Genomic DNA, 25,177 nt, shown 5'->3' with positions numbered 1-25,177 from the left:
CCCCGTTCATGCTCTGTCTCTCTCTGTCTCAAAAATAAATAAACATTAAAAAAAATTCAAAAAAAACTAACTTGGATGTAAATTAAAAAAAAAGAAAAGAAAGTTTCAAGGAGCAAAAACGTCTATGATGTCAATAGCAGAAAGAGTTAGCATGAATGAGAGTTTTAGTGCCCCCTAATGTGGCAATAAGGAGATTATTTAGTGATGCCTATTATTAGAATAGGCAGGATGGAAGTGAAATGATAGCACAACGAACGGTGCCATGGTCCTGCTGGCCTTGAGGTAACAATGAATGTAGCCACTTACTCACTAAAGTTTAACCGGGAGGGGGGAAATGTGCCACAGAATATCCGAAGGCTGCCTAGAAAAGGGGTGAGTTATCAGGCCAGCTGCGGACACTGAGGACATGAGCTCCTGGGAGAGGAGCCATCAGCCCTGGCAGGGCAGAGACAGCCTGTCCCCTGAGAGTGAGAGCTGGTGGGTGCACAGAGCACAAAGGAGCTCACCGAGGAAGCTGAGGCTGGGCTTGCTCGGTAAAGGATGTGTTCATCTGCTGAGAGGGAGACAGGGGGACCATAAAAAACTGGAGAAAGTTTTCAAGAGTGCCTGAGATAAATCTACTGGGATTTCAATGAGAAATGGAGTAAAGACCAGGAACCCTGACTATGCTCGAGGAACAGCCACATCTAGAAATAGTAGTTTCCTAAATAATTTGGCAGAGAGCCTACTTACATGCTTTAGGTGCAAGTGTGCCTGGCTGGCAATGTCATATATCACATCTCTCACATTTTTAGCTTGGTTCTGCCGTAGAAAATCCTCTTGTGAAACGCCATGCTGTGTGGGAAAATACACATTACGTTAGGAATCTAAAAGCACACTTTACCTTAGTTCAAGAACAACAGGTGACAGAATAGAATCTACAGTACAATGTTTATTTTGTTTTTGAAAATACATGTACACACACTTGTGTCTGCACCTACAGACACACATACACACACACTCCTAGAAGAATATGCGACAAGATGTTAATTAACAACAGTTGCGGGTAGAACAAAATTATACAAGCAAGGAAACATATGGACCCACCACTCATCTCAGGTGCCCGACCGATAAAATTCTGATGTGATAACTGGGGCAAAAAAGCAATTAGCATTCATTTCAAAGCAGTTACTTGAACAGATGAAGCAAAGAACCAAGAGATAATGTCCCTCCCCATGTTCCTGAAGTAAATTATTAGAGGAAACAAGTAACAGCCTTACCAGCATACAAATTTCCATGGGAAGGAACACTCTTCTTCTGCTACCATGATAGGGCGTTGCTCTCAAACAAGTGACAATGCCCTGCGCTTTTCCAATGTGACTCGCGGCATGATCTGCATGAAGATCCTTTACACCTAGGATTTTAGAAATGAAGCAACATGGCTTACATGCACAACAAATCAATAGAGGCAGCTTGGAGAAATCACCTAAACATGTACAAGTAGGTGTTTATCTTGTGTGTTATATCTGAAAAACAAGACTTATGTGAGCAAAACTGGGCACAAAGACAAGCTGACTGTTTACCACTGAACAGGTTTCCGAACCTCAACTTTTAAATGAAAGTGTTTTCCTCAGACTACAGAACACTGAGAACACATTTGGAATTTTAATCAGCTATCTTGGAAAAACATTACAAGTCTTCCATTTCTTCTCCTCAATGCAATTTCCATATGACCTCATTTTAAGTATACGCTTGACAAACCGTCTGCTCTTTGCTCCCTCCTTTCATTGTGTTGGCAAACATGTCACCGGGCATACAGGCGGAATGAGCCTGGGAATCTCAATAGGGACTTGTGTTACTCCTTTAGGGTGACATAAAGATATATTACCTTCTTCAAAAGAGAGGGCATTGTCCTTGATCCAAACAATCTCCTCATTACAATAAGACCTCACCAACTTAAAACAAAGTAGATGAGGAAAAGGATCATCTAAATTTGTTTGTTTTATTTATTTTTAAGAGGACAGAGAAAGAAAAGTCTTGCAAGAACTTTGAGAAACGCAGTTTTATATTTTCTACTTTTTATTTTTTCTTACACAGGGAAGTTTTATTGACAGGGAAGGAAGAGTCAGGCCCCAGGTCTTCCAAATTGTAGGAGACACGTGAAAAAGAAAAATCACCTGTAATTACCAGATTATTGATTACAGCATTCCCATGAGGTAGCTAAAGTACTTTTATGAGAGCCTGAGTATTTTGATTAGTCTGCACTCCAAAGAAAGATATATATATTCCCCTTTTTGCTAAAGAAAAACAAACAAAAAACCATTCCTTTACAGATGCTGTGAAGAAAACCTTCGTGTTAAACCAATTAGACTGTCAGATTATGAAAGAGTGAAGTCTGAGAGGTATTTTCTTTGAAAACATAATTATAACACCGGAAAAAAAGACTTACCCAATATTTCTAGTGTTAAATAAAGAAGAGAGCTCTGAGTGTTTTCAGCATAGTTTTCCAGTTCCTGGATATTATGATATGGTTTGTCATCCAAATTTTTTTCCTATAGTCAAACAAAATGCAAACAAAGTTTGATGAATTATCAATATTTTATAAAGAAAAGCACTGTTTTTTTGCCCTGAAGAATTAATAAAGAATAAAAATAATTAGTATATATTGTTTAGTACACAATAAGATTAAAATAAAATTAAAATATTAAAGTCCTACACATTCAGTAATTACAAATCACCCCTCAAAAGAATACCTTGGGAATAATCCCAATGCACAAATCACCCCAGACATGGGGTTAGCTTAATTTTTAATTCCTTCAAAAGCCCAAGGAATCATGAGACACTGACTTAACTGAGCTCTGACTTAAGCACTTTAGACATTATCTTTTTAATACTAGAAACCCCCCCCCCCCAAAATAAAGAATTAATGCTTTTTCCATGTTGCAGATGAGGAAATGGAGCCACAGGTCACATAGCTAGTAAATGGTGGGGATAGGATTCAAATCTATACATTTTAACTGTTAAGCCCATGTTTTTAATAAAGAAAAGGTGTGTAGAAAAGGAAAGGAGATCATAACCAGGCCCCACCCCAAAGAAACCAAGCTCCATAAAGTAACGGGGGTGATTACTTTACCTGATCACACTATATTCCAGAAACCGAAAAATGTAAATCTCAGGCTAAGAACATCTAGCCACTTTTATAATAATACATCCACAAAGACCCTACTGCCAAGGAAATATACCCCTTCCTCTCTATTTTTTAATCAGAAGAAAATGGCACTAGCAATGATCTCAGGTGAAAAAAATTACGTCCAATCTTTTACATTTTTTAAAAATTGAGTCATAATTCACATACTGTAAAATGTACCCTTTTAAAATGTACAATTCAGTGGTTTTCAGTATATTCACAAAGTTGTACAACCATCACCACTATCTAATCTCATACTGTTTTCCCGCCTCAAAGAGAAACCCTGTATCCATTAAGCAGTCACTTCCCACTTCTCCCTTCTCTCATCCCCCAACAAACCACTCACCTACTTTCTGTCTCCATGGATTTGTTTGCTCAGGACATTTTATAAAAATGCAGTGATACAATATGTAGTTTTTTGTATCTGGCTTCTTTCAGTTAGCACATTTTTAAGGGTCATCCATGTTGGAGCACATATCAGTACCTGATTCTTTTTAACTGGAGAAAGTATTAATAATATTCCATTGTATGGATATACCACACTATGTTTTTATTCACTCAGCGGTAGACTATGGGTTGTTCCCATTTTTGGACTACTATGAATAATGCTGCTGTGAACATTTGTTACAGATTTTGTGCAGACACATGTTTTCATTTCTTGGGTATAAATATAGGAGTGATACTGCTGGGTCTTTGGTAACTCTATGTTTAACTTTCTGAAGAACTGCCAAATTTTTTCAAAGCAGCTATACCATTTCACATTCCCATCAGCAACGTATGAAAGTTTCTAATTTATCTATATCCTCACCAACACTCATTATTGTTCATATTTTTATTATAGCCATCCTGATGAGTGTAAAGGAGTAATTTATTCTGGTTTTGATTCACATTTCCATAATGAAAAGATGTTGAGCATCCTTTTAGGTGTTTACTGGTCATAGGCAGATCTTCCTTGCAGAAATGTTTACTCAAATCCTTTCCCCATTTTTAAATTGGGTAATTTGTCTTTTTATTGTTGAGTTTTAAGAGTTTTTTTTACATATTCTAGGTACTTATTCCTTATCAAATATATATATATATATGTATATATATATATATATATATATATATATATATATATATAGCAAATACTTTCTCCAATTCCATGGACTGCTTTCTCACTTTCTTGAAATTTTTGTTTAAGTCCAATTACCTGCTTTTTCTTTTATTGCTTATCCTTTTGATATCGTATCTAAGAAATCACTGCCTAACCTGAAGTCACAAAGATTTATATCTATGTTTTCTCCTAAGTGTTTTACAGTTTTAACTCTTACATTTAGGTGTTTGACCTATTTTGACCTAGTTTTTGCATATGGTATTAGATAGGTGTTAGATAGGAATCCAATTCATTCTTTGCATGCAGATATCTAGTCGTCCTGATGTTATTTGTTGAAAAGGCTATTCTTTACCCATTGGATTATCTTCACACCCCTATCAAAAAAATCAACTATAAATTTATGGGTTTATTTCTGGACTTTCAATTCTGTTCCATTGATCTATATGCCGATGCTGTGCCAATAATCCACAGTTTGATTACTATAACTTTGGAGCTTTCTTCTTTAGCAGGATTGCTTTAGCGATTCTGGGTCTCTGGTGTTTCCATATGGATTTCAGGATCAGCTTGTTAATTTCTGCAACAAGGCAGCTGGAGTTTTTAGAGGAATTGCACTAAACCTAAAGATCAATGTGGGAGACTTGAGCCTAGTCTTTTACTCTTAAATATCCCTCCCTACAAATGCCAAATGTTATTTTCCATTAAACCAAAAAGTTATCTCTGTCTTGAATTTTCTAATTGTCTTTACCTCATAAAAACAGAAAACACCTGAAAAATAGATCTTCTTGGTGCTAATTAACTCTGTAGGCCAACAACTATTTCTTTTATTTATTTTTAAAGGCTTTATCTATTTTTGAGAGAGAGACAGAGTACGAGCAGGGGAGGGGCAGAGAGAGAGAGGGAGACAGAATCCACAAAGCAGGCTCCAGGCTCTGAGCTGTCAGCACAGAGCCTGATGTGGGGCTTGAACCTGTGAACCACGAGATTATGACCTGAGCCGCAGTAGGACGCTTAACTGACTGAGCCACCCAGGTGCCCCAACAACTATTTCTTTTAAATGCTCAAGTCATTATCTCCTGTTTTGGTTTGTAATTACTATAGCCTATGATTATTAATAGGCTGTATCCAAATAAACTAAGTGAACTCACATTTTCATGACAACAGTATGTGATAAATATCAGGCCAATGAGGACACTGAGCCAACCATGTGTCAGAAAGATTACATAAATTAGCCCAGGCCAGAGAGTAATTTGTATGCCTGGTTGGAAGTAGAACTCAGTTCTTAGAACATAGTATAGAATTCCATTCACTAGAATAGAACCATCAGACTTTCCTATTCCCTCAACTATCTGGACAGAGATCCAAATATTGCGTGTACATAAAGGTATGTGTATGAGTACTCAAGTTTTGATGATATTAAGGAATTATCTGTAATTTTTTTAAGGTATGATCATTTATTGTGGGTATGTTTTCTAAAAGCATTTTTAAAAATCTTTTCAAGATACAATATATATTTGCAAGCTAATAATATGCTGGTTTATTTTAAAATAATCCAGTGGCAAAAAAATAATAATAAAATAAAATAATCCAGTGGCATTTAATGAGAAGAGTTGGTAGAATATAGATGAAACAAGATTGGATATGTATTTATAACTAATTAAAGCTGGGTAACAAATATATGAAAGTATATTACACTATTCTCTCTACTTTTGTATAAGTCCAAACATTTCCATTTAAAAACCAAACAAAATAGTAGAGTGGGGGTAGGGTGCGCATACCCGTCTCTGCCTAGGTGCCTGTGTTTGCCTGTCTGACTCAAGGTGCAGGGGCAGGGGGCTGAAATGAGCGCATGTAAGGATAGAGAATGGATACAATGACAGTTCTCTAAAATCTCCTTCCTCCAGAATGTAATACACATATTAAAACATTTCCTCCCTGAGGAATTAGCTTACAGATAAAAAGGAAGAAAACACTTACGACTTGAGCAATTTCAACTTACTCTTTCATCAATGATTTTCATAAGCCATCTTTTAGTCAGATTATGTCTTTTGACAGCCTGAAAAAAACAAGAGTGTTGTAAATTTTGAGAAAGTACTAGAAATGACTTCAGCAGACCTGAAAATGAACAAACCAAATACAAAACTAGGTAAGGAAACTTGTAATAACTATCACCAGATAGCTATGTTAAAGTATCAGGGGAAAAGAAAATGTCCCTAGAAAACATTTCAAAACATTTCCAAGTATAGATAATACGTCCAAAACATTTCCACTAGACTTTTTTTCTTATGCTATTAGTAATTTAACAATTCCACTTTAAAAATAAAAACAAAACAAGAATTAAATAACAAGCTCCTGTTATGTGATTCATCTTGACTTCTATGTTTATTTATTACACACAAACTTTTTTCCATAGGACAAAAATTTTACTTAGTGAAAATAACCACTTCTCCACACGAAAAGAGTAACTAAAAGTCCAAAGAAAATAATCTGTAGGGTACAGTTTTATCTTAGCAAATAGAGATTCCAGTAGGAAAAAGCACAGCTAGTGCCCAGATCTTGGTCTCCAGTTCCTCTCCCCCCGAAGGAAACGGGGCTCTGGAGAAACAGAGGCAGGGGAGATTCAAGGTGATCCTAGAATATTTTACTGTGCCAGAAAATACAAAGTGTCCCAAAAAGTGATGAGGATGCATGTCATAAGGACATAGGACCCAGTTTGATAAGACTCCCACTATCCAAGTCTGGGACAACTTGAACATCAAAATAATCATATATAGTAATGAATTATAAAATACTGGAAAAAAACAGGAATTCATGAGTTCATAGCAATAATCAATAAACAAATACAAGAGATTGAGAGCTCTTCCTTATATTAGAATGCCAAGTGCCAACCAGTAATGTTGACCGAGTGCTAGAGTCTGGAAATTACCTTTTTGCAATCATAACAAATAAAGACTGAATCAGACAAGAACCATCAATGAATGCTAAGTTTAGGAAGAAACTGACATGGAGCAGGATATGTGCATAGTCTTAAAGTTGATTAATTTATGAGAGGAATTATAATTACAGACTGGGAACCCAAGCAACATCTTGACCAGGTGATGAAAACAGTGCCAACAAAGAACAGATGGACAAAGTGTGCCAACAGATGTGATACCCTAAGAAGAACATATCACCTTTGCAGTATTCTGGCCAAACATGTATAAACTGAATTAGTCATGAGAAAACATCAGACAATTCCCAAATGAGGAATGTTCTAAAAAAGCAGGGGAAGGAGGCTATACTCTTCAAAACTGTCAATGACAGGGCACCTGGGTGGCTCAATTGGTTAAATGTCCGATTCTTTTTTGATAATTAAAAAAAAATTTTTTTTAATGTTTATTCTTGAGAGAGAGAGAGGCAGACAGAGCATGATCGGGGGAGGGTAGAGAGAGAGGGAGACACAGAATCCAAAGTAGGCTCCAGGCTCTGAGCTGTCAGCACAGAGCCTGATGCGGGCTCAAACTCACGAATGGTGAGATCATGACCTGAGGTGAAGTCGGACACTTAATTGACTGAGCCACCCAGACACTCCAAGTGTCTGACTCTTGATTTTGGCTCAGGTTATAATCTCACAGTTCATGAGTTCCAGCACTGCATCACGCTCTGCACTGAAAGCGTGGAGCCTGGTTGGGATTCTGTCTCCTTCTCTCTCTCTGTCCCTCCCCCGCTTGCTCTCTGTATCTTTCTCAAAATAAATAAAAATGAACTTTAAAAAAAAAATCAATCAATGTCATAGAAGATAGAAGCTACAGAAATGTTCCAGATTAAAGTAGGAGAAAGAGACGTGACAACTAATACATGATCCTAGACTGGATCCTATACTTGAGGGGAAAATACTATTGTGGACATTACTGGGGAAACTGACAAAAGTGGAATATAAATGGAAAATTATATAAAAATGTTACATCAGAGTTAAATTTACAAAAGTTAGTAGCTATTCAGATAACATAAGAGAATATCCCTATTCTTAGGAAATACTTAAAGTATTTAGGGATGAAGGGCCATGAAGTATAGAACTTATACTCAAGTGATTCAGATAAAAATTATGAGTGTGAAAATGCACACACACACAGAGCACACATGAACTTGTATGTGGGCACTGCACAAATCATTAACAGGATAAAAATGTTAACAACAGGTGAATCTGGATGTAGATTATGCAAGTGTTCTTTGTACTGTTTTAAATTTTGCAACCTTTCTAAAAGTTTGAAATTATTTCCAAATAAGTTTTAAAAACATTGTTTTCTTGCCAAGTCAACAATAAGTAAGATATATTTTCATAAAAAATAAATATGGCAGGGGCACCTGGATGGCTCAGTCAGTTAAGTGTCCAACTCTTGATTTCAGCTCAGATCATGATCTCACAGTTCAGGAGTTTGAGCCAGCATGAGGCTCCGCACACTTGGGATTCTCTCTCCCTCTCTCTCTGCCCCTCCTCTGCGCCCTCTCTCTCTCTCTCAAAATACATAAATTTTTTAAAAAGGGAAGAAAAAATAAATATGGTAGTGAAACAAAGTCTCAGGAATATCCTATACTCCATCTAAGACTCTAAGACATCATTGATACTAATGACTAATGATACTAACTGGAAGCACAGAGAACAGAGCCCATTCTGCCTTCCAGGAACTAACAGAAGCTAAAGGAGCTGCACAGTGTTGGTTGCAAAGCTCTCAGCACTGCTGCTATTACATGGCAGGACTCCCTGCAGGCCTCTCCCCAGTCCCAGGAATCAGCTTGGGATTCCTCAGTCATTACAGAGTCCTGATCTTGTTCTATTTTGTACATGTCTGAGTGGGGCAAGGCATGTTTGATCTTTGTAACCACCATCAAGTACCATTCCTGGCACATAAAAGTACTAAATACATATTTAACCATAGAAAGTCAGATTTTTGTTTACTCAAGGCTGAAACCATAACAGCTATAGTTCTTTGACCATAAAATACAATTCTTCTGTCTGATTCTGGAGGAAATCAGAGATCAAGGTAAAAAAAAAACAACAAGGATTTAATAAGCAGCTGAAAATCTGCTGAATAAATATCAACAATTTTTAAAACAGAAGCCAAACAGAATAAAAACCTTGGCTATAAACATAAGTTCAAGCTTGCAACTAACATTAATACACAGAGAAATGGAGAAAACCATATGAAATACACATGTAATTATAGATATGCAATTATCTTGCATCCTAAAAGCACTAATGAATCACTGTGGCAGGAGAGTTCTCCCTGCACAATACACTGTCACTCTTTCCCCACTTAATCTTCTAAAAGAACCTGATGCTCTCTAAAGAACCAATGAAAAGTTTTACTGGACAGTGTGCAAAAAGCATGTGCTCCAGCAGAGTGTGGAAGGGTAAACATGCAATCAAGACATCTGCTATGACCACCACCTGCTTCTTCAAATATTCATATTAACCTTCAACACTGGTCATATCAGAAAGCTGGTCAACAGCAATCATCAACATTTAAAGAGCTATTAAAATCGGATCAATTGGCACATGTGTAAACATTCTACAATTCAGATGGGTCTTCTGTTTTTTTGTTTTTTGAGAGAGGCCAAGACAAGATAAATTTGTCTTGAAGGAACCTCTAAGGATGCAAGCCTTAGCATAAACCCCCACTGCGGGGATGTCTGAGTGTAAAAGAATGGTTTTTCTAGATTTTAGAAAAAATTTTTCTCTAAATGGAGTCCCTAAGGTTGAGGTTCTTAAAGTGAGGTAAACAGAGATAAACAACTAATCTAATACTCACAGCTTCCCATCCACTTTTTCTTCTCAGTCCCAGACTTGGGAGGGCCTGGCTTTTTCCATCCTTACTGGGGCTCTGTGAAGTCAGTCGGGGGCCCAGGAACGGGGCCTGCCTCTGCTGGTGTGCAGACCTGAGAAGAGGGGCACCCCTGTCAGGCCTGTCTGTGGCTCCGTTACAGAACCTGTCTTTTAGCACTCATCACACTACAGTGGGGACACAGATCAGTGACAAAAGGCACCTAATTCCCTTCCTCCAGTCATGGTGCAGCACATTTCAGAACTCTGCGTGGCTGTTTATGAATGAGGGATCCATATAACTGCTTTAATGTGAAACTATTCACTGTATACATCTAGCTGTCCGAATAATTCTCCAGCCCATAAGTTTCCATTCTCTAATACTTAAAATTCATCAATGAATATGCAACAAGGCAGTTTTACATTTGTGTCTGGACAATGGTGATCGCAAGTCTCCCTTCACAAAAGATCTGTATGCGTTTTTCTACAGCCCACGGAATGGATTGGAGCACTAGAATAAGGAGCTGCTGGGCAGATAGAACAATTAACCTGCCACTGCTTCAAAATGTATGGGGTTTGGGGTGCCTGGGTGGATCAGTAGTTGAGCGTCTAACTTCAGCTCTGGTCATGATCTCACAGTTCATGGGTTTGAGCCCCACATCAGGCTCTGTCCTGACAGCTCAGAGCCTGCCTTGGATCTTCTGCCCCCCAACCCCCATCCCTTCCCCATTCGTGCTCTCTCTCTTAAAAATAAATAAAACATTTTCTAAAATGTATGGTGTTTAATTTCTACAACCAAATATGTGGAAAACAAATAAGTAGTTGGTAACACAAAGGGACCAGATTCTTTTTTTTTTTTCCTTTAATAAAGAAATTCAGTAAAGATCTGTGCAGGTTATTAGCAGATGATTTAAAATTCCTATCAAGGGGCGCCTGGGTGGCGCAGTCGGTTAAGCGTCCGACTTCAGCCAGGTCACGATCTCGCGGTCCGTGAGTTCGAGCCCCGTGTCAGGCTCTGGGCTGATGGCTCAGAGCCTGGAGCCTGGAGCCTGTTTCCGATTCTGTGTCTCCCTCTCTCTCTGCCCCTCCCCCGTTCATGCTCTGTCTCTCTCTGTCCCAAAAATAAATAAACGTTGAAAAAAAAAAAAATTAAAAAAAAAAAATAAATAAAATTCCTATCAAAACTAACAGCTTTGAACATTACATGAGCCTAAGATTTTTTCAGGATAGATTCCCCATAGCCACTAGCCAAATTGTATGCATCAAAAAGTATGCTCAAGGGGTGCCTGGGTGGCTCAGTCGGTTAAGCGTCTGACTTCGGCTCAGGTCATGATCTCACTGCTCATGAGTTCAAGCCCCACGTTGGGCTCTGTGCTGACAGCTTGCAGCTCAGACCCTGGAGCCTGCTTCAGATTCTGTCTCATCTCTCTGCCCCTTCCCCAAACGTGTTCTGTCTCTCTCTCAAATATAAATAAACATTAAAAAAAATTTTTTTTAAGTATGTGCAAATAACACTTACAAATTAAAGGTAGCATTTTGTGGGGCTCCTGGGTGGCTCAGTTGGTTAAGTGTCTGACTTCATCTCAGGTCATGATCTCATGGTCCGTGAGTTCGAGCCCCATATCGGGTTCTGTGCTGACAGCACAGAGCCTGGAGCCTGCTTCAGATTTTGTGTCTCCCTCTCTCTCTCTGCCCCTCCCACACTCACACTCTGTCTCTGTCTCTCAAAAAATGAATATACATTAAAAAAAATTTTTTTTCACAGTAGCATTTTGCTTTTACCTTCCACAGCTCGATGGCCACAGGCTGCTGGGGTGGGTTGTCACTGTATATGTCGTCCACGGTTTTTCTCCAAAACTCCATTCGCATCAGTCCAATTGTCTTCTCAGAGACTGAGTCCTTAACCTGTAAACAGCATTCAAAAACCTTAATAAATGCACTCTTCCTTCACAGTCTCAAAATCAGTATTTGTGACTGCATAACCACATGATTCAGCCAAAAACGAAGTTTAACTCTGTATATTTGTTTTAATTTTTCCTTGAAGTTATATATCAATCAAATTCTTGTCATTAAGAGGTTCCTAAATAAAACTGCAAACTACTTCCAATATTTTCAAGGTCTGCATTCAAAAATAGGAGATCATCTTCTAGAAATAAATTGCCAAGAAAAAGAGTGGGGGGCGGACAATTAGATTAAAAGAAATTTGATAGATGAACCAGTTGCAGTATGTGGACTTTATCTGAATCCTGATTTGAAGAGAAAGAGACAACTAGGAAAAATCTGAACACTAGATGTTTAATGATACTAAGGAATTACTAAATTTTTAATGTTGGACAATGGTTTTGTAGTTATTTTTTAAATGAGTTATCTTTTAGAGATACATATGGCAATATTTACAGATGGAAAAATTTATCTGAGACTTACTTCAAAATAACTTGGAGGTGAGGATGGGGTAGGTGGGGAGAAAGATGAAAAATCAAGATTGGCCATGAGCTAGTAACATGTGGAGCTGGGTGATGGGTTTATGGAAGTTTACTATACTACATTCTCCAATTCTATATATATTCAAAAATTTTCCATAATAAAAACGTTTTTAAAAGTAAGCATAAGAGAAGAAAAACAATCTTCATTAGATTAGTGATGGTAAAATTATGTGTAAGTCTGGAGATGAACCTAGGAAATAGGGCCAGGGGCTTTCTAGAGGAAGCAGTGAAGGAAGTAAACATTTACCAAATGTCTACGAGTGCCAGGCCCTTTGCTAGGTACTGTCCCAGAGATTATCTGATCTCAGTCCTCACTACATACCCACAGGGTCATTACCAATATACCCATTTACAAATAGAGAAATTATGGCTCAAAAAAGTGGTAGTTTAGGGGCGCCTGGCTGGCTCAGTCAGCTGAGCGTCTGATTCTTGATTTTGGCTCAGGTCATGATCCCAGGATCAAGCCCCACATTGGGCTCCATGCTGAGCGTGGAGCCTGCTTATGTATTCTCTCTTTCTCTCCCTCTCTCTCTCCCTCTCCACCCCTCCCTCATCTGATCCCTCTCCCTCACTCGCAAACTCTAAAAAAGAAAAAAAAAAGTAGTGTATCTTATGCTGTGCACACTCAGAACTCATAACAGAACCAGAAGGACTTGCAAAAGATTATGGGGGAGGGGAGTGGTTGACTATGAAGGGGCACATGAGGGAATTTTTTGGGTTGATGGAATTGTTCTTTTTTTATGACCACAATGGTGAACGCACGACTCTACGCATGTTTCAAAACCTACAGAACTGTACACCACAAAAAGTGACTTTTACTGTATGTCCATTTAAATAAATTCATTCATTCACAAAGTAATTTTTAAAAAGAAAATTATTATACCATCTCCCCACTACTGATTAAGAATGGCCTTGTTAGATTCAGGCAGGAGTAACCAATGCATGCTAAATCTAGGAGGTAAGGTTTTTTTCAAGACAGAATTGACATATACTAGTTTCAGGTGTACAACATAACTTGATATATGAATTGTGGATGATCACCACAGTAAGTCTCCATTACCATATGCAGTTACTAATCCTTTTCTTCTTGTGATGAGACCTTTTAAGATCTACTCTCTTAGCAACTTTCAAATATATAATATAGTCACCATGCTATATATTACAGCCTCATGACTTACTTATAACTGGAAGTTTATACTTTTTGATCACCTTCACCCATTTCTCTTACACCCACACCCTATCTCTGCAACCACCAGTCTAATCTATCTATGAATTTTGGGGATTTTTTTGTTTTTTAGATTCCACATATGAGTAAGATCATATATTTGTCTGACTTATTTAGCATAATGCCCTCAAAGTCCATCCAACTTGTCACAGATGGCAAGATTTCCTTCTTTTTTACGGCTGAAAAATGTTCTATTGTATATTTACACATTTTCTTTATCCATTCACCTATCAACGGATACTTAGGTTGCTTCTGTATCTTGGCTACCGTAAATAATGCTGCAGCGAACAAGGGGGTGCAGATATCTTTTCAAGTCAGTGTTTTCATTTTCTTCAGATAAATATCCAGAAGTGGAATTGCTGGGTCATAGGGTAGTTCTATTTTTAATTTTTTGAAGAATCTCCTTACTATTTTTCCATGGTGACTGCACCAGCTCACATTCTTACCAACAGTGTACAAGGGTCCCCTTTTCTCCACATCCTTGCCAACGCTTGTTATTTCTTGTGTTTTTGATTCCAGTCATTCTAACATGTGTGAGGTGGTATCTTGCTGTGGTTTTGATTTACATTTCCCTGATGTTAGTTGTACTGAGCAACTTTTCATGTACCTGTTGACTATCTAGGAGGTAAATTCTGATGAGGACCATGGTCTTAAAATGTCTACTCACATTTAACAAGGAAAAAATATTAATATTTTGACTGTGACCAAAATTAGTATCACCAATAAGAGACAGATGGACATTTCATACCTCCTTATGATTTGCTGAAAAGGACATACATCACTTAGTAGTATTAGACTAGGAATGCATAATATGACAAAAAACAAAACAACTCCAAATGAGAAACATTCTAATTTTTAATAGTATTTTAAAAATAAAAAAATAAAAGGAAAAGTATTATTTTAAAAATATCAATGTCATAAAAGACAAAGGCTGTGAAAATGTTCCAAATTAAAGGAGGTTACAGATATGAAAATTAATGCAATACATGATCCTAGATTGGCTCCTGTACAGAAGGGGAAAAAATGCCATAAAGGACATTATTGGATCATTTGACAAAATTGGAAACCAGACAGATTAAACATTGTATCAACACCAAATTTACTCAAATTGATTACTGTGGTTACATAAGAGAATATTCTCACTTGTGAAATACATGCTCAAGATTAAAGGGATAAGGGCCATGGGTAGTGAAGATACTCTAAAATGATTCATAGAATGAAATATATAGACAAAACGACAAAGCATGTGTGGCAGAATACTAACGAAAGGGTCTATGGGTATTTTTTGTACTATTCTTACCTTTGTGTGTGTGCAATTATTTCCACATGAAAAGTTATTTTTGTTAATGGTCTTGGTGGTGGGTGGGTCTCTTAGTAATGTTTAGTATTCAGATCCTGGTGGTATATGGTCTGTTCTCAATAAATATCAAGAGTAATCTTTTTGGCACCAAAACAGACACATAGACCAATGGAATAGAATAGAAACCCCAGAACTAGACCCACAAACGTATGGCCAACTCATCTTTGACAAAGCAGGAAAGAACATCCAATGGAAAAAAGACAGCCTCTTTAACAAATGGTGCTGGGAGAACTGGACAGCAACATGCAGAAGGTTGAAACTAGACCACTTTCTCACACCATTCACAAAAATAAACTCAAAATGGATAAAGGACCTCAATGTGAGACAGGAAACCATCAAAACCTTAGAGGAGAAAGCAGGAAAAGACCTCTCTGACCTCAGCCGTAGCAATCTCTTCCTCGACACATCCCCAAAGGCAAGGGAATTAAAAGCAAAAGTGAATTACTGGGACCTTATGAAGATAAAAAGCTTCTGCACAGCAAAGGAAACAACCAACAAAACTAAAAGGCAACCAACGGAATGGGAAAAGATATTCGCAAATGACATATCGGACAAAGGGCTAGTATCCAAAATCTATAAAGAGCTCACCAAACTCCACACCCGAAAAACAAATAACCCAGTGAAGAAATGGGCAGAAAACATGAATAGACACTTCTCTAAAGAAGACATCCAGATGGCCAACAGGCACATGAAAAGATGTTCAGCGTCGCTCCTTATCAGGGAAATACAAATCAAAACCACACTCAGGTATCACCTCACGCCAGTCAGAGTGGCCAAAATGAACAAATCAGGAGACTATAGATGCTGGAGAGGATGTGGAGAAACGGGAACCCTCTTGCACTGTTGGTGGGAATGCAAATTGGTGCAGCCGCTATGGAAAGCAGTGTGGAGGTTCCTCAGAAAATTAAAAATAGACCTACCCTATGACCCAGCAATAGCACTGCTAGGAATTTATCCAAGGGATACAGGAGTACTGATGCATAGGGCCACTTGTACCCCAATGTTCATAGCAGCACTCTCAACAATAGCCAAATTATGGAAAGAGCCTAAATGTCCATCAACTGATGAATGGATAAAGAAATTGTGGTTTATATACACAATGGAATATTACGTGGCAATGAGAAAAAATGAAATATGGCCTTTTGTAGCAACATGGATGGAACTGGAGAGTGTGATGCTAAGTGAAATAAGCATACAGAGAAAGACAGATACCATATGGTTTCACTCTTATGTGGATCCTGAGAAACTTAACAGGAACCCATGGGGGAGGGGAAGGAAAAAAAAAAAAAAAAGAGGTTAGAATGGGAGAGAGCCAAAGCATAAGAGACTGTTAAAAACTGAGAACAAACTGAGGGTTGATGGGGGGTGGGAGGGAGGAGAGGGTGGGTGATGGGTACTGAGGAGGGCACCTTTTGGGATGAGCACTGGGTGTTGTATGGAAACCAATTTGTCAATAAATTTCAGAAAAAAAAAAAAAAAAAAAAAAAAAAGCTAAAAAAGGCATACTAATGTAAAACTGAAAAACCTAAGAATAAAATAATACATACTGTGTAAGTCAAAATGAATGTAACAGAAAACCAATAAGCAGGAAATCATCCACAAAACTGTTAGCTGCCTAGTACCAATGTGATACCAAACCAGAAGGATAACACAAGAGAAGAAGGTAATAAATCAACATCATACACAAGCAGAAATGGAAAAATTCAAAATGAAGTTTTAGCCAATCAACTTCAGCAACATGAACTATGGACTACACACACCTACACACATGTGTATAGTATGATGAGGAGAAGATCGATTTTAAAATCAGAGAGGGAGGGAGCCGAAACATAAGAAAGAGACTCTTAAAAACTGAGAACAAACTGAGGGTTGATGGGGGGTGGGAGGGAGGGGTGGATGGGTGATGGGCATTGAGGAGGGCACCTGTTGGGATGAGCACTGGGTGTTGTATGGAAACCAATTTGACAATAAATTTCATATTTAAAAAATAAAAAAAAAATAAAATCAGAAAAAAAAAAAAAGAGTAATCTTTTAAAAATGTGACCAAGCTTTGATGTCCTTTTCTGCTCAGAACCTTCCAATGGTTTCCCATCTCCGAGTAAAAGCCAAAGTGACTGCACTGGTCTCCAAGACCTTGCCTTTCGGTCCCAGATACCTCTAACCTAACCTCCCATGCCCTTCCTCCCTCATCTGCTATATGACACTGGCCTTTTATCAGGTACATTTGCACCTCAGAGCCTTTGTACTTCCTGTTCCTTCTGTGTAGAATAGTCTTTGCTCACATACCTTACTCCCTTGCCTCCTTCAAATTTTTGGTCGAATGCTACCTTCTCAGGTTTTTCCTGACCACTGTAAAATCAGAGCCCCTGCAACACCAAGCCTTCCCCATCCCCCTTAATTTTTTTTTCCATAGTACTTGCTTCTATCTGATACATTACACAGTACTTGTTTTGTTCCTTGAGTACATGGGCTTTATATGTTTTATTCAGTGTTATACTCCAGGATCTAAAACAGTACCTAGCATATCTGAGATAATCAAATACTTATTGAATGAATGAATGAATGAACGAACGAACGAACGAACAAGACTGTGTGTGTAAAGCAGCAGCAAAACACTCCTACAAGGTGACAGACAATTCAGGGAGAACCCTAATGGTTTGTTCATTAAAAATGGAACTTTAATCACTGTAAAGCGATAATGGAAGATCACAATGGGGACTCTTTACTGCTACACTGTGCTGAAGATGCAGATGTTCAGTTTATGCCTGAAAAAGGATGAGGTTAAAAAAAAAATGGACTCGGGGCGCCTGGGTGGCGCAGTCGGTTAAGCGTCCGACTTCAGCCAGGTCACGATCTTGCGGTCCGGGAGTTCGAGCCCCGCGTCGGGCTCTGGGCTGATGGCTCAGAGCCTGGAGCCTGTTTCCGATTCTGTGTCTTCCTCTCTCTCTGCCCCTCCCCCGTTCATGCTCTGTCTCTCTCTGTCCCAAAAACAAATAAACGTTGAAAAAAAAAATTAAAAAAAAAAAAAATGGACTCATGACATCTAGAAGACACCAACAAAAATACAGCCAGAATCTATCAGACTGTCTGCAGATTCAGTGTCTCACCTCAGTTGTGCCTCAGTGCTCTACTCACATCCTTTCATTCCTTCCTAGCTCACTTCCTATCCTATCCACTGGAGAAGCCCTGCCAAAATTTGCACTTCCTTTGAGATTTCAAACCCTCCCCTGCTCCCTCACTCTTAATGTCTGAGCCCTCCATCTAATTTACTGAGAAGACCAAAGCCATACCACTTCAACTCCCACATTTCCATCCTCCAATTCATGTTACGTCGCCCATGATCTTTCATTCTAAGAAAAAGAAGGCTCTTTCCTTCCTTTGTAATTTTTTAGACAAAAGCGAGTTAGTATGATCTAAGACCTGGGTTTGCTATAATTACTTCTATTGCCTACTTCACGTTAAAGCTAAAACGTCATTTAAAAAGTGCTTTGAAAACTGCTATAAACAGTGAGACTGTGATTAACCTACTCAACTAACAGACAAACATAAATGTTAATTGCATAGTTTTATAATAACCTTAGATAAAAGAAATTAAAATTCCAGAATGGTAGTTCCAGAATCGTTAAGTTTGTTAGCTAGTTTATTTTTGGAATTTAATTGATAAGCCTAACTAGAAGAAGGACAAAGAAATCACCAGCGGAGAACTTAAACACATCCAGCATATAAATTATAACTGTATTTCTTTATTGTTCAGCATTAAATATTTTCACCATTTTTGCAAATAATTTTTGAAAGTATTTAATACCAGCCTGAGCCAGTTCCACATTGAAGGCCCTCAGTGCAAAGGCAGAGCTTCTGGAGTCTGCAGGGAGCAGCAGGGAGCACAAATAGCCTTCGTAGTCTCGTTTCCTATAACAAATAGGCAAAAAAAAAAAGACCCTTACTTTTAACGTTCTAAACTGTACACACAAAAAAAACGCTGGCCAGAATTAGTCTGGCTTCGGCTCAGGTCACGATCTCACAGTTTGTGAGTTCGAGCCCCACGTCGGGCTCTATGCTGATCGCTCCGACCCTGGAGCCTGTTTCAGATTCTGTGTCTCCCTCTCTCTCTGACCCTCACCCGTTCATGCTCTGTCTCTCTCTGTCTCAAAAATAAATAAAAACGTTAAAAAAATTTTTTAAAAAAAGGCCTGAAATTTCTTACTTCTTTATAATTACAAAAATGTATCTGCTCCCAATCCCAGACCAGTTAAAAAGAAATAATCTCTATTATTTTTACTTATGTAGTACTTATAATTTTTTTTAAATTTTAATGTGTTATTTATTTTTGAAAGAGAGTGAGAGAGACAGAGCACGAGTGGGAGAGGAGCAGAGAGAGAAGGAGACACATAATCTGAAACAGGCTCCAGGCTCTGAGCTGTCAGCACAGAGACTGACACGGGGCTCAAACTCACAAACTGGGAGATCATGACCTGAGCTGAAGCCAGATGCCCAACCAACTGAGCTACCCAGGTGCCCCTATAGTACTTATAATTTTAATTGTCTCCAAGTCACTTTGGTTTTGGTAAGAATTCAAATGAGCTACTGAGGTGGACTACTCAAGAAAGTATTCCCAGCAAGTAATGGTATGAACTCACAGTTTGTTTGTTTTAAGTTTATTTATTTATTTATTTTGAGAGAAAGAGTGCACACATGCAGGGGAGGGGCAGAGAGAGAGGGAGAGAGAGAATACCATGCAGGCTCCACATGGGCAGGACAGAGCCCAAAAAGGGGCTCAGTTTCACAAACCATGAGATCATTACCTGAGCCAAAATCAAGAGTCAGACACTTAACCAACTGAACAACCCAGGCACCTCTTTAATACACAGATAAAGACACAGATAAGACACAAAAACAGAAAATAATATAGGAGTATGGGTGTGTGTGTATATTTATGTTTCCTAGCAGAATCTGCTGAGAGAACGTGGAAGCAATGATCTCTCCTAAGCCCCCAGTATCAGTGAACACACCTAACACCTAGACCTTTGGTTTCTAAATACCATTCTCTACTGAAAGAAACGAGGGCTCATTGGAGGAATGACTAAGTCCAGGGCTGGGGCAGGAAAAATACCAGATAGGCCAGAGACATCTTCTTGAGCAGAAAGTAATGAAACGTTCAGAGTAGAGGGACTTGTCAAAACAACAAAGAAACTGGCCTGACAGGGGCACCTGTGTGGCTCAGTCGGTTGAGCGTCCAAATCTTGATTTTGGCTCATGTTATAATCCCAGGATCACAGGATCAAGCCCTGCATCCATCCGGCTCTGCAGTAAACATGGGGCCTGCCTGAGATTCTCTGTCTCCCTCTGCCCCTCTCCCCCACCCCGCTCATGGTCTCTCTCTCTCTCTCTCTCAAAAATAAAAAAATAAAAAATAATTTAATTAATTGATTTTAAAAATAATTAGAAAGAAAAAGAAACTGGCCTGACAAAATTCCCATTTGCCAAGTCTGAGTCAATCTGAGCATCAAAAAAATAATGATAGTAACATTGTAATAGAACACCATAAGCCCATACCAATATAAATAAATGTATGAATGAATAGGAAGGGAAGGGAAAAACCTGACAACCATACAATGCCAACTGATAAGTCTAGAAGACATGATGAAATATTTTTTAAGTCATCATTTGACAACAAAGTAATTGAGTCAGACAAAAATCATCAATAAAGGTCTTAAAATGTTAAATGGGTAAAAGTTTGATAGAATATTTACATATGCTGTGAAGTATCTCCTCACAAAACACGTATTACCAATTAACATTCTTTCTTTTCCTTTGTGTACACATTTAGTTGTATTGTAACAAAGCAACTTGTACACTTCTCCCTTTTAAAACTGAGCATCATCATTCCTTTCCAGTGAAACAAAAAGAAAATTTAAAAACAAACAGGAACAAAATGACAATAGAGAATGTCAATTCCAAATATGATCCTACAGGTTCTGCTGATTCCCATCGAGTGGCAGGGCTCAAGACATCATTAGGAGAGAATTTTATTTTAAAAGTGTCTTCAGGGGTGCCTGGGTGGCTCAGTCGTTTAAGCATCCGACTTTGGCTCAGGTCATGATCTCACAGTCTATGAGTTTGAGCCCCGCGTCAGCTCTGTGCTGACAGCTCAGAGCCTGGAGCCTGCTTTGACTTCTGTGTCTCCCTCTGTCTCTGCCCCTCTCCCATTTGTGCTCTGTCTCTCTCTCTCAAAAAGAAATAAACCTTAAAAAGAAAATAAAAAATAAAAATAAAAGTGTCTTCAACTGCAAGGATGTCTGTTAAACATCATAAACATGCCAAAGGAGAAGCCATGTTGCCAAAATGCCCACTTAAACCCACCCAAAATCTCAAACCCACCCTTTGCTGACCTTCTATAACCCCATTTTTAAAGTTTTTTTTCTTTCTTTATTTTTTTTTAATGTTTATTGATTTTTTGAGAGACAGAGTACGAGTGGGGGAGGAGCAGACAGAGAGGGAGACACAGGATCCGAAGCAGGCTCCAGACTCTGAGCTGTCAGCACAGAGCCCAATGCGGGGCTCCAACCCATGAACCACAAGATCATGACCTGAGCCGAAGTCCAACGCTTCACCGACTGAGCCACCCAGTTGCCCCCTTTTTTTCCTTTTTTTTAAACAAGAGAAAGTAGACAGATACATGTAGGTAAATGCTAACTATCCATATTCACATAGAGACACAGTGTAATCTCCGAGCCCAAGATACACTAATATTCTCATTAACTAAATTTACAAGGGAGAAACCCAGAAGATACCCTCTCAACCAAGTAATAAAAGGTTCACACCACAGAAATAAGGTAATCAACATCATGTGCTTCCTGAAATGATAGTGAGAAAAGCACAGCATATTCCTGTAATATTCCTGCCAAAAAGGTATAAATCATAAGGAAACATTAAATAAACCCAAACTGAGAGAGATTCTACACAGTAACTGGCCTGCTCTCTTCAAAAAAAATGTCACACTCATGAAAAATAAGGAAAGACTGAGAAATTGTTTCAGCCTAGAAAAGAGTAAAGAGATTTGACAATTAAATGTAGCATATGATCCTAGATACATGAAAGACATAATTGAATAATCAGCAAAATTTGAATGGAGTCTGTGGATTTGACAGTAAATTGGATCGATTTTAATATCCTGATTTTGTTGATTGTACTATAATTATATGGGAGAGGAACCCTGGGTTAAGAAATATACACTAGGGGCACCTGTGTGGCTCAGTCGGTTAAGCATCTGGTTAAGCATTTTATGGGCTCAGGTCATGATCCCACAGTTCGTCAGTTTGAGCCCCACGTCAAGCTCTGTGCTAACAGAGCAGAACCAGCTTGGGATTCTCTCCCTCTCTCTCTCTGCCCCTCCCCCATTCATGCTCTGGCTCTCTCTCTCTCTCAAAATAAACTTAAGAAAGAAAGAAAAAGAAAGGAAGGGAGGGAGGAAAGAAGGAAGGAAGGAGGGAAGGAGGGAAGGAGGGAAGGAAGGAAGGAAGGAAGGAAGGAAGGGAGACACACCAAAATATTAAGGGGAGGTAATGGGACATTATGCCCACACCTTATTCTGAAATGTTCAGAATGTTAACAATGAGGTAATTTGGATGAACAGTATACTGGATCTCTGTGTACTATTTCTGTAATTTCTATGTCAATTTGAAATTACTTCAGGGGCGCCTGGGTGGCTCCCATCAGTTGAGTGTCTGACTCTTGATTTCAGCTCAGGTCACGCTCTCGCCTTCATGGGATCAAGCTCAGAGAGGGATGGTGCTCTGCCCTGACAGCACAGGACTTGCTTGGGATTCTCTCTCTTCCTCTCTCTGCCCCTCCCCCACTCTCTCTCCCTCTTTCTCAAAATAAATAAATTTTTAAAAAAAGTAATGAAATTACTTCAAAATAAAAAGTTTAAAACAGCATAGTCCTTATTATCTATACATCATAGGATGACTGCCTATTGACAAGGCTACTTTCACTATAATACATTGGAACTTTATTATAACATTATTTCCTATAAAACAGTAAACTAAATAAAGTTAGGTCCAACTTGATTCCATGGAGTTTAGGTGCTGAAATTTAGACTACTCCCAGATTTCAACTGGTTCACTTTTTGTTATCTTCCTAACAGAATTTAAACCTTTTCTAGCCACACCCTTCACAATTTCCTCCAACTTCCACGTAAACAAAAGGAAGGGATCACAACAAGTGACCCTGCTATCACAAAACAGCTCTACTAAAAAATCTCACCATGAGTGGTTTCAGCTACAAAATGGACAGTGTGGGCAAAACAGCTCTCTAATTTATACTTTAATTTTTTTTTTTAATGTTTTATTTATTTTTGAAAGAGAGGGCACAAGTGGGGTAGGGACAGAGAGAGGTGGGGACAGAAGATCCAAAGCAGGCTAAGCACTGAAAGTAGCAAGCCTGATGTGGAGCTTGAGCTCACACACTGCATCATGACCTGAGCTTAAGTCGGACACTCGACTGACTGAGCCACCCAGGCGCCCCTAATTTATACTTTTAAATACATATAGATATGTTTTATTTTTTTTATTTTTATTTTTTTATTTATTTTTGGGACAGAGAGAGACAGAGCATGAATGGGGGAGGGGCAGAGAGAGAGGGAGACACAGAATCGGAAACGGGCTCCAGGCTCCGAGCCATCAGCCCAGAGCCCGACGCGGGGCTGGAACTCACGGACCGCGAGATCGTGACCTGGCTGAAGTCGGACGCTTAACCGACTGCGCCACCCAGGCACCCCCATATAGATATGTTTTAAAATTAAATTTTAATATTAAAAGTCTCTGAACGTCAAAAGTGTTTAAAACACTCGGAAATTAATATGAAACAGAGAACACTGAATAGCAATCAAGATTACAATCTTAATTTCTATCCAAGTAGCTGACAGAAGTGATATCCGCCACATCTATTTCCTAATTTCCAAAATGAGGCTTGATAACCTACCTGTTTAATATCTCCTAAAAATAACCAATATGTGAAGTACATCAGGTTTCTTACAGGGAAATGAAAAATGAAGATATACTAGTATGGTAACAACCTTTGGGAAATAAGATACTCTACACAAATAAGGGTTTCTCTGTAAAGTTGTTGTGTTCTGTGGGGGGTGTGTGTGTGTGTGTGTGTGTTTAATTTTGGTTGGAAATTTTTCTAACAATATTACCAACTTCTTTATATTGAGCAAGATATACTGATTACTTAACCATTTTTTCATCACTCAGGATCAGTGTTATAAATACTGATTACTGGTATACAAGGATATCTTAAGTAGCCAACCAAGGCATAATTACTGAACTCTTTCAGATAGAAATGCCACACTATGACGGTTTTATACAGCAATAGGGCGTTTCATTCATTCACTAATTGCAACATTTATTCAGGGCCCGCTATGCGCCAGCACTGTCTAGACACTGAAGATAGGTATAGACCTCAGTCTGGTAGGGAGAGACAGACATATGATAAATAAGCATATCTGCTGTCAGGACTGCTGTGCTATTTCCATGGACCTGTGCCACTGAAGCACAAAAAAGTGGTTCTCCAATGAGGTGGAGGGAGGATGGAAAACAGGTGCACTGTCAGACATCTTCACTAACATCTCTTTACCCCTTTATAGCACTAATTCCAAAGTCTGAGGCAGCCTTGGGGTTCCTCAGAAACAAGCCCCAAGATGCCTATGTAAATTAGGTTTGAGATATTCCCAGGAACCTAGATTCCTAGCAGAGCTCTGGATGGCTAACCCGAATTTCTGGCCTGGTATCTTTTCCAGTATTTGGAAGCCTTGCATAAGATACATGTCCAAAACAACCTCGCATGAATAATTTCAGAGGCCAAATTTTTCAAAGATTAATGGACAATCTGAAGCCAGAAAGTGCAGTCTTCCTTTCAAGTTTCATTTTGTTTTTGAATGAAACTACTATTGTGCGTTTGTTATGTGCAGCATTTTTACATACGTCATCGCATTTAACCCTCATAACCAGGCTATAACGTAGGAGTAGAAATTTACAAAAGAGCAAA

General features: G+C 38.6%; 1 protein-coding gene and 1 long non-coding RNA gene across 6 annotated transcripts in view; one reads left to right on the top strand and one right to left on the bottom strand.

Annotated features, from left to right (window-relative positions):
- LOC125156129 (uncharacterized) overlaps positions 1-25,177 on the top strand; it is a 121,929-nt gene that overhangs the window by 32,778 nt on the left and 63,974 nt on the right. The gene's annotated exons all lie outside the window — the stretch shown is intronic.
- Positions 1-25,177, bottom strand: part of NDUFAF6 (NADH:ubiquinone oxidoreductase complex assembly factor 6) — a 33,222-nt gene that overhangs the window by 6,386 nt on the left and 1,659 nt on the right. For 2 of the 5 annotated variants that reach the window (XM_047841852.1, XM_047841853.1), the window contains exons 2-7: positions 18,933-19,036; positions 11,842-11,964; positions 6,259-6,315; positions 2,429-2,531; positions 1,260-1,393; positions 733-834 (exon numbers count right to left, since the gene is read on the bottom strand). In XM_047841852.1, coding sequence (XP_047697808.1) covers positions 733-834; positions 1,260-1,393; positions 2,429-2,531; positions 6,259-6,315; positions 11,842-11,964; positions 18,933-18,953 — 540 coding nt within the window. In that variant the 5' untranslated portion in view covers positions 18,954-19,036. Of the gene's footprint in view, positions 1-732; positions 835-1,259; positions 1,394-2,428; positions 2,532-6,258; positions 6,316-10,048; positions 10,170-11,841; positions 11,965-18,932; positions 19,037-25,177 lie in introns of those variants that run through there. The other 3 variants (XM_047841856.1, XM_047841854.1, XM_047841855.1) reach the window with 3 other exon arrangements.

Source organism: Prionailurus viverrinus, chromosome F2 (genome assembly GCF_022837055.1).
Source record: "Prionailurus viverrinus isolate Anna chromosome F2, UM_Priviv_1.0, whole genome shotgun sequence".
Taxonomy (NCBI): domain Eukaryota; kingdom Metazoa; phylum Chordata; class Mammalia; order Carnivora; family Felidae; genus Prionailurus; species Prionailurus viverrinus.
This window is presented reverse-complemented; position numbering and strand designations above follow the sequence as displayed.